Genomic DNA, 16,444 nt, shown 5'->3' with positions numbered 1-16,444 from the left:
ATGCAAGTAAAATTGTTGCTCACGTGCCTCTCAAGCCAAGCAATGGAGATCAGGAAAGTAGGAGATCAGAAAGTTTAATGGATGAAGCATGGTTCTTATTTCAGTCTGTGGAAAAAGTAGGCTAAACAAATATGAAATAGATGTGGGCCCACTCCAGTTATTCAATTATTTTAGGATACAATATTACACAGGTTGCAATCACAACCAAGTATACTATTGAATTGGGCTTACTCCCAGATACATGGGGTTACGATTTCAGCCTTATCTTGGGAATAAACCTCCATTAAACACTTAGACACTTCTAAGATTGTGCTTTTAGATGCACCAGAGCTTGGGTCTTCAAATAACTTACTCTGTGAGCATTAATTAATCTGCTAACTAAATTGCTTTAGTAACTAAACTAATTAATTAAGCTAATTTTAGGTATCATTAATTCAGCAGCCTGACTGGGACTGTCATTATTCCTTTCTCGGCTATAACAATAATACCTGGGTTGCTAAATAGTTCCCATTTATCAGCATATATTCTGCCATGGGGGGGAAGAGAAAAAAGTTTGTTCATTTCTTAGGAGCTACCAATGTGTAAACTGTTCCAGTCTGTAGGTTATAGGAAAACTGAGTGTTGGTTCTGTTGCTGAAATAATAGTCAGTAGTTGTCTGACTAACGCTTGCTCATGATAATAGCTATACATTATCTTATTAAAGTTGTTCAAGCACTGGCGAGGGGCAGCAAAGAGGTTACCCGAAATGTCTTACTCTTCCAGTCTTGGAGTAGCTGAGCATATCTGTTATGGGTTATGAATTTTTTCTTATATTATGGAAGACTGTGTGGGGAGCAGAGCAGGAACAGATGATGTCTATTTCAAATGCTGGCCTGGAGGTATTCATACCTAAGCCTTGTGGGGTTCTGCTTTCTTCCACTGAGACAGATCTCATTTCTTTGAAAGGAGGAGGAATGCTTGGCTATTCGAACATTGTAGCTGATATTGCGACCCCCTTAAAAAACAGCTGCATAGAGTGATACTAATTATCTACATTGATTGATTGATTGATTGTGTTTATGCCCAGCCTTTTTCTCCGAGGAGCTCAAGGTGGTGTACATGGTTCTTCCCCTCCTCATTTATTCCCCACAACAACCCTGTGAGGTAGGTTAGTCAGAGATGCAAGCCGGCACTCTAACCATGACACCACACTAGCTCAGTGTGGAATAAATGCATGTAAAATTGTCAAGCATTGCCAATTAGGTGGCCAAAAACGACCAACCACACAAGATGGTTCCGCAATGCTCTCCTTCAGCAAGGTGATCTCACCAGAATGTACAAACCACTGATCTAGAGCTTACAGTTTCTTGGGGGTTCATCATTCTGATGTCTGTTGTGTCTGGACAATGACTATTCTTATACATGGGTGGCCATAGTCATATAAGCAGTGCCTTGCTGGATCAGGCCAGAGTTCCATGCAACAACGTATTATTGCTCAACAACAGCAAACTAGGTGGCTCTGAGAAGATTATAAGTAGGACTTGAAGATCATGGCCATCTTCTATTACAGGAGAGTCTTTGGCCCTCCAGATGTTGCTGAACTACAACTCCCACCAGCCCTTGCAAGCATAGCCAATGGCCAGGGATGATGGATGTTCAGCAACATCTGGAGACCCAAAGTTTCCCCACACCTGTATCCATGAAGAGATCTGTCCTTCACAAATTTATCTAAAGCAAGCTAAGCATGTGTTCATCAACACATATTGAGGTAGCAAATTGATTTTTTTAAAGACTAGGGTCATAGCCTAAGGATTTCTTAGAAAGGGGTACAAAAAAAAATTCTTTTCCAGTGAGTTGGTCCTTTTCTTCTTTTTCCAATTATTAGGACAACGTCATCCAAGGATTGCCTTTTGAATGTCCAATTCAGTGAAATGAAGGTCAAAACTAATGAAGAGCAGCTCTCAAGCTATGCAGAAGGTGAGTCCTTTGCATTATGAAATAACTATGTTTTGCAAATTGATAATGGAGTTTAGGCTTTGCATGCAGGTAAAATTTGGCAAACCTCAACAAAGGCTTCATCTAATCCTATATGTTTACTCACAAAGCATATATGGATTTCCAAATTCTGGGTAGAACTAAGAAACTATGAGATGCATACCTGCAAGCATAGAGATGTGATCACATGCACTATTTATTTATACCCAAGAGTAGACTAGCTTTATGCCAGTGTAGTTTATATTTATTACAATATCATGTAGTGTATAGGCTGCAACAACTCCCTTATTTTTCGCTTTATAATACGCACTAGATCACAAGATGCACCTAGTTTTTGGAGGAGGAAAACAAGAAAAAAAATATTCTGAATCTCAGAAGCCAGCACAGCAAGAGGGATCGCTGTGCAGTGAAAGCAGCAATCCCTTTTGCTGTTCTGGCTTCTGGGATAGTTGCATAGCCTGCATTCGCTCCATAAGACGCACACACATTTCCCCTTACTTTTTAGGAGGGAAAAAGTGAGTCTTATAGAGCAAAAAATACGGTATTTCTTGTGGAATGTTGCAGACATCTAGTGAATGTTGTGAATGTTGTTGCCTGCCTGTCTGCCTGATTCATTCATTCATTTGTTAAAATACTGATATCCTGCCTTTCCATTTTATGGATTCTATAAGTTAGCTGGCGAATATTGAAAAAAACATTTCACATTATAATACACAATAAAAACTAAAAGAAATAAACACAGCACCAACATCAAGCACACACAACAGAATCAATAAAGCACAATAAAGAAAGCCCTACCCTCTTCATAAAAAATGGGATAAATGGAGCAGGAAATTTAAGGAAGATCTCAATGTGTGGGAAGGTCCACTTGGAAGAAAATGGTCCTTAGTGTGTCCCAGATTATGACAACCTTCTCCAACCTGGTGCCCTCCAGATGTATGGGACTATAATTCCCATCCACCCATGCTGGCTGGGGGTGATGGGAGTTTTAGTCTGAAACTTTTTGTGAAAACCAGTACAGTGGTACCTCGGGTTACGAACTTAATTCGTTCTGGAGGTCCATCCTTAACCCAAAACCGTTCTTAACCTGAGGCGTGCTTTCACTAATTGGGCCTTGCACTGCCAGCGCACCACTGGTGCGTGATTTCCGTTCTCATCCTGGGGCAAAGTTCGTAACCCGAGGAACTACTGTACTTTGAATTGGGTCCAGAAACCAACTAGAAGCCAGCATATGTAAAAGAAGCATTTGGTTTGCACAGTTAGCCACCTGGCGGCTGCATTCTGGAACAGTTGCAGTCCCCCAAAAGCCACACCCTACCTAAAGTGTGTTACCATTGTCTAGAGGATGTCACCAAAGCATGACTTACTTGTACTAACTTGTTTCTATCCCCAAAATGGGTAAAAATGGCGAACTAACTTAAGCTGGTGAAAAGCACTCTTGCCAACTGAGCATTCTGGGTACTGCTTATGGCAACATCTAAAAAGTTTTGAAGGCGGTCAGTTGTATGAACCATACACCATAGCTGTCAACTTTTCCCTTTTCTTGCAAGGAATCCTATTCAAAATAAGGGAATTTCCCTTAAAAAAAGGAAAACGTTGACAGCTATGCATACATAGCAGAAACCACAGTTTTGTACAATTTAGTCCACAGTTCTCTTTCTCCTCCCTTCCTATCCTTGCCACAAAAGGAGGCAGACGAAGGTGGGGGTGGGGGGAGCAGGCCACCCTGGGTGCTATCCCAGGGGGGTGACATCATGGCCGCCCCCGCCCCCATGATGCTTGGTGCCTGCCATGCACCCCCGGGACGCTCACCGCTCATGCCCAGGGATGCGCACCGCTTGCCATGCACCTGCCCAACACGTGTCACGCCCCCGCGGGTGGTGCGCCACACCCCCTGGGATGCATGCCAGCCACGCCCGGTGCCGGGGAATAATGGCTGCACATTCTGCGTAGTAGCAGTCATACTTCAATTTTAGAAAAGAGGTACTTTTCCATAGATATTTCCATGATTTGCATCAACACGCTGAAAATTATAAGTATGCAGTCTCAGAGGAGGGCTTGCAATCCTATTATGGTCCATAGGTACTCTAATTTTTTTGTACCCCACAAAAGAGATAAAATGTAATAGGTATGTACACCCGCAGGCTGAAGACAAGCTTTAACAAGCTTCCAGTTATAAATTCAAAATCATGCAAATGGGAGATAAAGATGTGGAGATGTAGGGTTGTATACAGCAAAGTTTTAATGGGCCGAAGTTACTCGTGTCCATTAATTTTAATGTGTCTACTCTGAGTAGGATTAACATTGGATCCAACCCATTGTTGCCATCACACCAGTAGCAACCTATTCCATTCCTGAAGAATGCACAGTCCAAGCATTTGATATGAGTGAACAGCCTTTCCCCCTCAAGCCATCTTTACTTATTTTGCTGGCAGTAAGGATATTAAATTAATGGAGGAGGAGTCAAATTTTTATTCCTGCAAAAATCTGGGTGTTTTTATAGAGGATGATTTGTCAGGGATGAATACTGGTCCATTTCAGATTATTTCAACACTCAGTGCCTTTGCTCCTCTGTGAAGTTATTACACTAAATCGCCAGGTTCGTGCATCCCAGATGTTGCCATCTTTTGAGTAATACATCATTGAAACAAAGTGCCCTGGAAACGTATAGCAGGAATACATTGTTCAAAGGGCAGCAGCGATGATAAATCTCTTAAATGATGTTGCTGTCTGGGGATAATGACTTTAAGAGCAAATGCAAGGTAATCTCGTGATTCTCAAACCCCCCACTGACTTAACATGTCCCAGGAACATGATATGTGAAACATCTTGAAGCCTTTTTCACAGGGGCTAATATTCAAATATTCAGCAGTTCAGGCCCTGCTTTAGAACAATGCTAGCTGGCATTTATCAAAAAGGCTTTTAACATTTTAAATCATTGCCTGTTACTTCCTGAAGCTCCATGTTGATGCTGTCACTTTGTGGTTATAGTCCCAATTCTGAAATGTTCTTGTATCATCATTCTGCGCCTTCGCTTGCCATTTGAGTACCTCTTGAGTGAAACTCTGGCCCCAGTTGTGCTGTGGATCGACAGGAATACCATGTTTAACAGACATGGCTTCTTCCCCACAAAAAACTCCCTGGGAACCATAATTTTTAACTTATGTTGGAGTCTCCATAAGCCACGGAAGCACAACGACAAAATGTAACGGAACAAAACAATCCGATTTTAGAAATTTACCACACAAGTTGCTCACCACAAAGCAATATCTGTGAAAGCCCTACACAGACCTGAACCATTTTTAAGCCTTTTTCAGATACTAAGCACACATCCTACAATATTCCTCAAGACCTCCACCGCAAGGGCTAGAAGAGTGTTTTGTTTTCATGGAAACTGCCAGTCTAAGAATCACAGCTCTCCCCCCCCCCCCAAGGCAGCTTCTAGTCAGTTTGTATAAATATAAAAGTTTCATGCGTTGGACATTGCCAGTGGTACTTGTGTATGTGAAGTCAAAATGGTAGAAATGTAATGTATTTGCATCCTGTTTTCCTTTCTGCCCAGGGCAATTTCACAGGATGCTGGTGCGTATGACGGGAGCCAAAACGGTTTTGATAATAGGAAGGCTAAAAGTCCCATCCATTTTGGCTATGGCTGAACTGGTGCCAGAAGATAGCAGCATAACCATATGTGCCCCACAGCCCCATTTTGGAGAATCCAGCCAGGAGGCCTTTGATTTCTCAGCTCATGGCAACAAAATGAGGGCACAAATAGGACCAATAATGGACTCCTTGGAGGTACGGTTTTGCTTTAAGAACTGTTTGTTGAATCTAAGTGACAAACACTGTAAATTATTGCAAAGCTTCACATACACCTGTATTCTAAATTCCCTTGCTGCTTCATTAGACCCACCAAAGATTGACTCCATGAACGAAGGTCATACAAATTAGACTAGGCTCATAAGATTACCCCACCCTTGCATTTAACAAGTTGCCTGGTGCAGAATACTGCTGCAAAATACCGAGGGTCTTATCTGGGTGGGGGAGGGGGGAAATGTATGTATTAATCATCTTGCTCATGAGCCTCCAGGTGATTTACATAAAATGAAGGGAAGGAAAGAGGAAATCGGCCTTCTAGACCTTGACCTTCATACTAACCTGGAGTGGAATTAGGATCAGAAAGATGCACATTTTGTGGTTGTAAAGGTCACCTATCTGTGCTACACAGGGAGGGAGGTTTGAGAGTCGAAAGGAAAAGGGCGCTATTTGCTTCCCCCCCAGTCCTCAGATTTCCCCATGCTGCTTGCCTTAAACTCTAGAACTCTTGAGTACTACTGTATATAGAAATATTGGAGTTCAGGATGATAATAATAATAATAATAATAATAATAATAATAATAATAATAATTTATTATTTATACCGCACCCATCTGGCTGGGCTTTCCCAGCCACTCTGGGCGGCTTCCAAAAAAAATATTAAAATACTGTAATACATCAATCATTTAAAATTTCCCTAAACAGGGCTGCCTTCAGATGTCTTCTAAACGTCAGATGGTTGTTTATTTCTTTGACATCTGATGGGAGGGTGTTCCACAGGGCGGGCACCACTACCGAGAAGGCCCTCTGCCTGGTTCCCTGTAACTTAGCTTCTCGCAGTGAGGGAACCGCCAGAAGGCCCTCATCACTGGACCTCAGTGTCCGGGTAGAACGATAGGGGTGGAGACGCTCCTTCAGATATATAGGACCGAGACCGTTTAGGGCTTTAAAGGTCAGCACCAACACTGTGAATTGTGCTCAGAAACGTACTGGGAGCCAATGTAGGTCTTTCAAGACCGGTGTTATATGGTCTCGGCAGCCGCTCCCAGTCACCAGTCTAGCTGCCGCATTCTGGATTAGTTGTAGTTTCCGGGTCACCTTCAAAGGCAGCCCCACGTAGAGTGCATTGCAGTAGTCCAAGCGGGAGATAACCAGAGCATGCACCACTCTGGCGAGACAGTCCGCAGGCAGGTAGGGTCTCAGCCTACGTACCAGATGGAGCTGGTAAACAGCTGCCCTGGACACAGAGGACACAGAGGAGGACATAAAGTTGTTCTGGTGGGCTTGCTAGAGATCAGGCCTCCCAGTCAACGATACAGCTTGAAAAAGGCCCAACATCTCACTACCCAGCTGGGCTTTAGTTAGGGCCAACTGAGATCCTCATATGCTCTTCCTCACTGCAGCTTTCTTTTGCATTATTTCTGCTGTCTTCCCTTTGGTTCTCAGTTAAATGGTTGCAAGCTTCTCGGACTCTTTTGTCGCTGTGTGCTTGACAGGAAATAAATATGTACACCTCGATACAATGATTTTGGCAGATACACTGAGTGGTGGTGGGGGGGGGGGAGAGAATGTTACAGATCACCTGCAATGGTGCAAGGTTTTAAAAATCCTTTTTGGCTCCCTGCAAAGAGTGTGAAATTAATTGAATTGCTGTTGCTCTCTAGTGCTCATTCAGTGTAAATGACTGTGAATAAAAATATCTAGAGGCAAGCAGAGTACATGCAGTGTGAAGATGAAAGAAGGGCCCTGGATGGGAGCGAAGACATGAAAATGGAACCTTTAAAGGAGAGCGCCGCGGTTGATTTTCCGACGGCGTGCTGTAAACAGCCCTTGCAAAAGGCTAAGTGATCTAGATTGTCAAACGCGGCCAGAAGGAGCACGTTTTCAATACCTCCAAAGTGGGGTTAAGTTGGAAAGAGTCAAAACTCTTTGTAGCACATTTAGCACTGCTGCTTTTCTCTCAGCCCTGAACATCCAGAATGAGGGAACAGAGGCTCCCAAAGATGGAGGGTGGAAAGAGAGAGAGAGAAAGAGAGAGAGAGACAGAGAGAGAGAGAGAGACCAGGAAATGCCAAAAGAGGAATACATATATTGTCTGTTTAACCACATGTCTTACCCATGGTGGTCATTGTTCACCAAACATATTGCATTCAGGAATATATTTCTCTCTCTCTCTCTCTCTCTCTCTCTCTCTCTCTCTCTCTCTCTCTCACACACACACACACACACACACACATCAACTGAAAATATTCTTGCCCACTTTTGAGCTCTTGTTGTGATTGGTTCCACCTTGGACATCGATTACATCTGAGCTTTTGAAGGTCTTGTGGTAGTGGACCTTGCTGCGATCTGAACCACCTTTCATGTGGTTGAGCAGCGGGGAGAGGCTGCAGCCACATCCTTCCAGGTGTGCATTGGATTGGATTCCAGGTGTGCAATGCTGTGCATTGGATTGGATTGATGTAGCATTAGAGACAACATTCCCAGTCCCCCTATTGCCCCTTTCTGGTTTATCCCATATCTGTGGTTAGCTTTCATTCATGATCATTAAAGCACTGAAACTCCCGCAAACACAGGGTTTACTAATCTGTATGCATTGGAGCAAGCACATCCTCTCTAGTGCAGAGAGGTTTCCTGGTGCCTGAAGGTGTGCCCGTTCAAGGGAGAAAAGGGCTTCTTCAGACTGAAGACGAGCTGCAGTAAGCACTCTGGTTAGATGGGCCAAGAAGATTACAATACTGAATGAGGGATGGAGTTGCTCTCAGAAAGAGAAGAGAGAGAGAGAGTGTGTGTAGAGCCATCTTCTCAAATAAGTGCCATATGGAGGTGCCTTATGTGTTCTGCCTGCTTGCCAGATTTGTTCCTTGCTAGTTTGTGTGTGTGTGTGTGTGTGTGTGTGTGTGTGGAGGGGAGGGTTGTTTAAGATGACAAAGCCAAAAGACTGAAAAAAAATTCATCACATAGAGGCAAATGAGGCCTGGGATGTTAAAGCAAAACTGAGGCAACTCTGGATAGGGCAGACACTTACCCTTCGCAAAAACAAAAAAAAGTTGGTACAGTTTGCATAAATTTTGTGTCTATGCTAATTTATTTGTATAGATGTGCAAATTTAGAAATAGCTCCTGTGATTTCCTCGCCATAGTGGGAAGGTCTGTGAACAGGTGACGTAGGTGGCCTCTTCAGCCTGCTGAGGTGTGCTAACTGTTTTGGGGCAACTGCAAAAGGCCTCTTAGAGTTATTTACCTTTAAACTGGACTTGGGCTAGGCAACACTTCAAATAGAAGACTCCTTCAAGAGAACTGCCTGCCATGGCCACACTAGGACTGGAACCAAGAGCAGGAGCCTTCTCTCTCCTTCTTTTGCTCAGCCCCAAAAATAAGAAGCACCTGGAAGCTCTTGTATGGGCCTGTCCCTTTTAGGCGACTGCTCTGGCCAGCTCGTTCAAGACCTCTTTCTAGGATCATTAACACATACATAGGTGTCTTGCTGCTTGTCTTTTGGTGCTTATAGCTTTTTAAAAAGTTAATACAAGGAATTATTTTTAGATGTTTAGAATTATTATTTTTTTGCTACCCTGGGCTTCTTTAGGAGGAAGGGCAAGATATTAATTGATCAAATAGAAGAAGCATATAGTGTTGGGCGCATAGGCTGATATGGAGATCTCACCACTTCTGCTAAGGCTCTCAACACCTTGGCACTAAGATTTGTCAAGATAAAGCTTTGGTTGAAGTGGAAGGGATCCTATGAAAGCACAAAGGCATGGCATAAGAGGATGGTACATAACTTGGCATGCTTTCGATGCTTATTAAGTGGGAATAGTAGCATTTGCAGTTATGGGTCAGCACAGCACTAAGCACAGTATTTGGCAGCCAAGAACTGGAGAGAGAGAGAGAGAGAGAGAGAGAGAGAGAGAGAGAGAGAGAGAGATGCACAGTCTCCCCCTCCTCAGTTGATCTGTGCATATCAGGGTTGCTGCCTTATCTCTACTTATTAAATAATTTATCTGATGGAAGGGATCCATTTGCATCTCTGTCGGGGCTCGGAGCTCCACTCATCCCAGTATTATGTCTATTATACTCCCCCCCTTTTGTTCAAGGGTGTCAATTTGAATAAAATATTTGGGAAGGCCCAGGTAAGCCCTGCCTTGCATAATCGATCACAAGATGTAGCCCTCACACAGCATTTGAATGGCAATGCCCATCAACTTGGGGCAGCGGCCCCCTCAAATATTTTATTGGGGGGGGGAGAAAGGGACCTCAGCCCCTAGGAGTTGGGGCCTATGCTTTTGGCCAAAATTGGTGAGATCTTGGGGGGACCAGATCAGGCCCCTGCAGTGTGGAGTAGCCACCCATATAATAGTAATGGGAGACTCTGACTGAAATTAGCCACAGTCTTCCAACACAGATTTCATGGCTTTAGCATCAAGGCAGTTTCCCCCGCCTCTCCCATGCTTTGCTCAACATCAAGCCTGCAAAAGACTTCTTGCTCACCCTTTTGTGACATTTGGCTTGCTAATAAGGGTGTTCCCATACTATGGAGTTTAGCTTTTTTCTTAGGAGTTCAACATGGCCCTCTGCCCAGACAGTGCTATGGTGCCTGAGATAAGGTCATGTTTGTTTCTAGACTCTAGAAACAAGAGCCAAAAGAGAGAGGACGCCATGGTGGCCATTCAAAGCAAATAAATGCAATTTGTCTCAATTTTTTACCCCTGAAAAAGAGGACGTATCCTGGAAAAAGAGGACGCATGGCAACCCTATGCAAGACGGCTTTACTAAATGGGGAATAAGAAAGTAGTGTTCAAATTGACAAAGAAACCCACTAGTATTTATTTATTTCACTTCTACCACCACATTTTCCTCCAAGGATTCATAGAATCATGGAATTGACGAGTTGGAAGGGACCCCGAGGGACATCTAGACCAACCTCCTGCAATGCAGGAATCCTGCCCACAGGCATCGCTGTGTGGGCTCGAACCACCAGTCTTCAGGTTGACAGGTTGAGAGGCAGTGACTGGCCCAAGGACACCCAGTGTGCTTGAAGTCTGAGTGGGGATTTGAACCCTAGTCTGCTAGGTCCTAGTCCGAGACACTAACCCCTACACCACACTGGCTGTGTATAAAAGATGGCATGGTGCAGAAGGAAGAGATGGGTCATCTGCCTGGGGAGCTAGGAAGATGCTGTCCCATTGCCAGTGCCAAAGCAAGATTCAGCTGCCAGTCTGCTCGGTTTCTGTACCTGGAATAGGAGAGGGCACTGTCTTCTCCTTTGCTGCCTTAGGCATCAAAATGTTTCGGGCCAGCCCCTGTTGAGCTTATATGAGACATGGCTACGTGGAGCTTTTCATTGTCTCGCATGGACGCGCCAATAAGCTAAAGCCAAAGATTTCCTGTGCGGATGCTTTGCAGAAGGTCAAAGGAGGCAAGCTCTAATTCATGCCGCAGATCATAGACTGAAGGATAGGGCAGCCCACAGGCTGCCTAGGTGCCCCAGTAGGGATTTGGGTACACAAGGCAGGGAATTAGCAGATGGTTGTGAATACAGGGCGGACCTACTCTCGCACGTTCCCCAATCCCTTTGCAGATGCTGTTCTGAACAGCTGCCAAGCAAAATTATCCCGTAGCCTCCTGCTGCACAGGCTTTCTCTGCTTGCTTGGATGCTCTCCTTTCTCTTTAAGACACCCAGGCCATGTTAAAGGAGCTGCTGATATAGCCAGACTCTTGATATCCTGTGGCGGCCACAGGGGTCTTGCATTTCCTTTGCCTTGTGTCTTAATTCCTCACCCATAAAGGGAGACAATTGGCTCATAATAAAAGGATAATGAGAATAAACATGACAACAACAACAACAACAACAACAAACACTCAATGTTTTGAGTGTTTGATACCCCTCACATTGATTAGGGCAGAAACCATACATTATCATCCTGGTGACATGCTACAGGGTCCCCATCGTGTAAGGCACCGTTGTAACATGTTATTTATATATCTAGCGGGTTTGGAACTTTTCCCTCACGCCCTCCAGGCTTATTATTATTTTGATGGAGGCGCAGTTTCAGATCGCTCCGTTTGAAAGCCTTAACCAGATAATACCGGGAAGTAATAAGGACGCATTTGCAAAAGCTGCTGGTAATTGCAGCACCTCTGTGGACGTGCGCGAGGGACTTTGCTGCCTTTGTCATCCCCTCCTCTCGTTTCTTCGACAGGCTAGGTGAAGAGGTTGAAGCGCAGATCTCATTTCCCCCTGTTTGGCTGCTTGTGAAGTCTGCCAACAGAATCCACCTTGACAAAGTCAAGGACTCCACGTTTAATGTTGAGCTGAGTGAATAAATTATGCATGAAATTGTGTCGGAGTCTCTAGTGTGCAGAATTGCTCCTTTTGATATGAAAGGTTAATTCAGAAAGGAGTCCAAAATAGCTGGAAATTGTGGGGATAAGTGGATAGTATTCACTGTTGTGAGCTGTTATTACTAGAAATTGCATTCCCTCTCTAGCTTCCCCCGAGATTTAGCTTTGCCAGTGAATATAAACTGTACTCAATAGAATAGCATCCAGAAGCAACAAGAGTAGATGTCCACATACAGTGAAATATTCCAACGGTGTTTTTAAAAGGGCCATGTGCTTTCCCCCAGGTATATTAGGTGCCCCTGGGGTGGCCAATGAGGTGCAACTCGCATCATCCCTGAGTATTGGCCATAGCTGATTGGACCTATAGCTCAACAACATCTGTAGTGTGCTTTCTTGGCTACCTGTGCCGTATCCTATATATTCCGCAGTATAGAAGAATTACAACCTCATTTAGGTCAAGAACAAGGTGCATCACTGGAAATCACCAAGGTGTACCAGCGCCATATGAAGACAGACTCTCTATATGTGGGCAACCGCGGATGGAGGGCATCTTGCCCTATTTACTATACCGCCCGAGATTCATTGGACCCAGGAGGTGATTTCTCACCTTGCCATCTGTACAGGAAAGATGTCTCTCCCCACAGCAGAGAAGGTCCTATGGCTTCTTAGTGATGTGAACGCTTCATTGACTCATAAAGTCACCCTTTTTTCCTCTAGCAGCCAAAAAGATCAGAAAGAAGACCCTGGACAATATAGCATTATTGAACTGTAAGGGAGATGCAGAGATCTGAATAGAGACCATTATTTGCGGCACGGCATCCCTTTATGTGTATTTGTTTTTTTATTCAGATTTGTCATGGCCGGCGACTAGTACGGAAAAGTTATTTGGATTGTGTGCCAGTGGGTTTGAAGTGCCTTCCCTTAGAATCCATCCTTTGTCTGTTCGTTTTAAAGGAAACCAGATAGCCATGTTTGAAAGTGTCTGATTGGGCTGTTGGGCGATGTCCAGATTCCAATTTGAATACTCAAAGCACGGCAGGTATCTTTTCCTTAGGTGTCTCTGCAATACCAGCTTGAGTGCCGTTCTTGTCTTTGCACCAGCCACTGCCAGCCATTGTCAACTAGCAGTGCAGGGTGAAGCCCACTGTGTATTAAGTTTGCGAAGCTTAGAAATGCTGGCTCGGGTCATGTTGATCCACAAAGTGAGAGTTGTAAGAACATGTCTAGACCTGACCAGAACTATCCGGCAGCTGGATTTTATTATGTATTTTTTTAAAAGCAAGCAGGCAAGACGTTTGCTTGTTTAAAAGCAAGGACACCTGACTTGTTTTGGCCTCGGGGCCAAATAACACATAGCTATGATGTTTCCTTTGACATGGTTATAATATTTTTGATTCCAGGAGTTAGCAGCCGTGGGGAAAGATTTTGATATAGTCTTTATTGATGCCGATCAAAGGAACCCTGCAGAGTACTATCGCTTTGTCATGGAGAACCATTTGCTGAGGATGGATGGGACGCTCTGCATAGAGAACGCCCTCATGAAAGGAGAGGCCTACCTGGAGAATACGGCAGATGAAAATGTATTAGGTGTCAAAAAACTGAATCAAGTAATTAATTCAGATCCTCACACAGAGCAGGTTAGTGCGATACAATTAAGGGTGACATCAATATTATAATAGCTTTCTGCATGTTTCGGGGTGGAAGTGCTATGTTTGTTTAGGCGCTTCTGCTTGCTCCCTTCCATTTGACATAAACATACTGATTATCTTTATATAAGCTTCCCTCACTAATAGGAATATATTATAATCACATTAAGGTGAGGTGGGTGGTGACTGAGGACTGAGCCTTCTTTGTTTGTCTCTCTCCCCCCACCCCTCACTCTGAAATGCTCTGCCTGTTGCCAGGTAAAAACAAATTTATTTGCCAGGCCTTTGGATTTGGTATATGTGCTCTAGTTTTAAAAGTACGGTATGTTTGGTACTTTTAGTGCCTATTCAAAGTATGCCTGCTGCTCTCTTTTGCTATTACAGTGGAATCTCGGATTACAAACACCTTGGGTTACAGACACTTCGGGTTACAGACTCCACTAACCCGGAAGTAGTACCTCGGGTTAATAACTTTACCTCAGGATGAGAACAGAAATCGCACGGCGGCAGCGGGAGGCCCCATTAGCTAAAGTGGTACCTCAGGTTAAGAACAGCTTCAGGTTAAGAACGGACCTCCGGAATTAGTTGAGTTCATAACCCAAGGTGCCACCATATAAGACTCTCTCTCCCTCGCTCTCTCTCTCTCTCTCTCTCTCTCTCTCTCTCTCTCTCTGTGTGTGTGTGTGTGTAAAAAAAGAGTGGTAGGAAACCTCTGGTGGGATTCACTGTAAAACTAAATAATAAATACATTAAGAGCTGCTTATTTTCTCTCTCTACTGGATCCACAAGTTTCAAGATAGCTGAGATGCCTGCCTCATTGGGCAGGGGGAGACTAGATGGAATCAGATAAAAGTTATCACCGTAGCTTTTCACTGTAAGTTTCTTAGTGTGGCACTAATGAGATGGAGCTGTCAATCTGGCTTTCCTACATATCAGATAGTTATAGGCCTGTGAAATTGTATTGGGTTTCTGGCGGGTCCCAGGGTTTTTCCTTGATTCTGACACAGACAGGGTCTAATGCTGGTGCTTCTGGGCAAAAGAAGACTTTGAGAGGAAGGATAAGTCTGGCAAAGAAATTGAGCGAATCCCCCGCTCATCACTGAAGGAATGTCCCTCGTGCTGTCACTGGGCATCTTTCCACACTGTTCACAGGTGTGAAATAGGGAAGGAATGAAGATAGGGGGTGCTCTCTGTCTCAAGTCAAGAGCAGACACAGCTGTGCTGTTGCCCAGCAGGGCTGCCTGCCTTAGACTCCAGGCACTTCAGGTAAACTCAAACATGCACAGCTTTAGGAGAGCCCTGCTTACTCCTTGGTCTCCAGGCCCACAATGGCTTCTTCTCCCCATTCACCTCTATGTTCCCTCTTCAAGCTGACAGAAGCCAGGCAACTGTGAAGTCTTGCATTCCAAGACCACAGACCCAGTTCAGACCAGCAGCAAACACACTAGTTTTCGCCACCAAGATAGAAGAAAACCTTCCACTGATCTATTTCAAAACTGACGTTGCTGTATCTAAAGGTGGTTTGTAACGAGTGTTTCCTGAGACCACTGCGGGAGGGAAGGACCCCTGTTACTGGGAGGGGCATTGTGAATGTTTTTGACACTCCTCTCTGCAATAGTTGCCATGACTGGGGTCTAAGTGAATGGATGAAGTTTTATCTGAAGTGTTTCATGAAGTGTGTTTTCATTTGTCAAGGTGGTCCTCCCTGTGGAAGGTGGCTTGATTCTTCTCCAAAGGAGTCAGATATGTGTCGATGAGGAGACTAACCTAGGAGTATGTATTTGCCTCTCTCTAAAGGAATTTGTGTGCATTTCAAACTTGAAAGAAAGAAACAAAAAAAAAAACAACATCTTGCTATTCCCACCTCACGTCATTGACTTGGTAGTAAGGCTGGCCTCACACATTTGCATCCGTCCCAGTCAGAACTTCGCTTCCCCAGTTGATGGCCTCTGATATTTAATTTGTATATGTTTTTTATTTTATATGTCTATAATCCTAAAAGAATTTTGATAGTGTTGTGATATAGTTAAAGGTAAAGGGACCCCTGACCATTAGGTCCAGTCGTGACCAACTCTGGGGTTGCAGCGCCCATCTCACTTTACTGGCTGAGGGAGCTGGCGTACAGCTTCCGGGTCATGTGGCCAGCATGACTAAGCCACTTCTGGCAAACCAGAGCAGCACACAGAAACGCCGTTTACCTTCCCGCCGGAGCGGTACCTATTTATCTACTTGCAGTTTGATGTGCTTTCGAACTGCTAGGTTGGTAGGAGCAGGGACTGAGTAACGGGAGCTCACCCCATCATGGGGATTCGAACCGCCAACCTTCTGATCAGCAAGTCCTAGGCTCTGCGGTTTAACCCACAGCGCCACCTGCGTCCCAGTGTTGTGATATAGTGGCATATAAATATATATATATTTTAATAAACAAATAACACAAAACACAAATCTACCCTAAGGAAATAAAGTCAAACTTCCTAAGCAGCAATGCTGAGCCACACAGTCCTGAGTACCCAGTGGCCACTAATCATGATAGCACCATATTATCCTGAGAAGTAGTCATACATGCCATAGGGTAGCACTAAGGAGTCTGCTTCCTAATAGCGGCATCGCTGCAGCTAAATAGGACTGAGGAAGGGCAGTAGTGAAGTTGCAGCTGTTTTGGCAC

General features: G+C 44.3%; 1 protein-coding gene across 1 annotated transcript in view; it reads left to right on the top strand.

Moving 5' to 3' along the window:
- Positions 1-16,444, top strand: part of LOC310837590 (uncharacterized protein) — a 54,728-nt gene that overhangs the window by 3,606 nt on the left and 34,678 nt on the right. Inside the window, exons 3-6 of the mRNA XM_083724427.1 lie at positions 1,866-1,957; positions 5,538-5,770; positions 13,534-13,770; positions 15,475-15,552. Coding sequence (XP_083580553.1) covers positions 1,866-1,957; positions 5,538-5,770; positions 13,534-13,770; positions 15,475-15,552 — 640 coding nt within the window. The remainder of the gene's footprint in view (positions 1-1,865; positions 1,958-5,537; positions 5,771-13,533; positions 13,771-15,474; positions 15,553-16,444) is intronic.

Source organism: Podarcis gaigeae, assembly GCF_964106915.1.
Source record: "Podarcis gaigeae genome assembly, chromosome: 2".
Classification (NCBI taxonomy): Eukaryota; Metazoa; Chordata; class Lepidosauria; order Squamata; family Lacertidae; genus Podarcis; species Podarcis gaigeae.
Note: the sequence above shows the minus strand (reverse complement) of the source record. Positions and strands in the feature narration are given on the sequence as shown.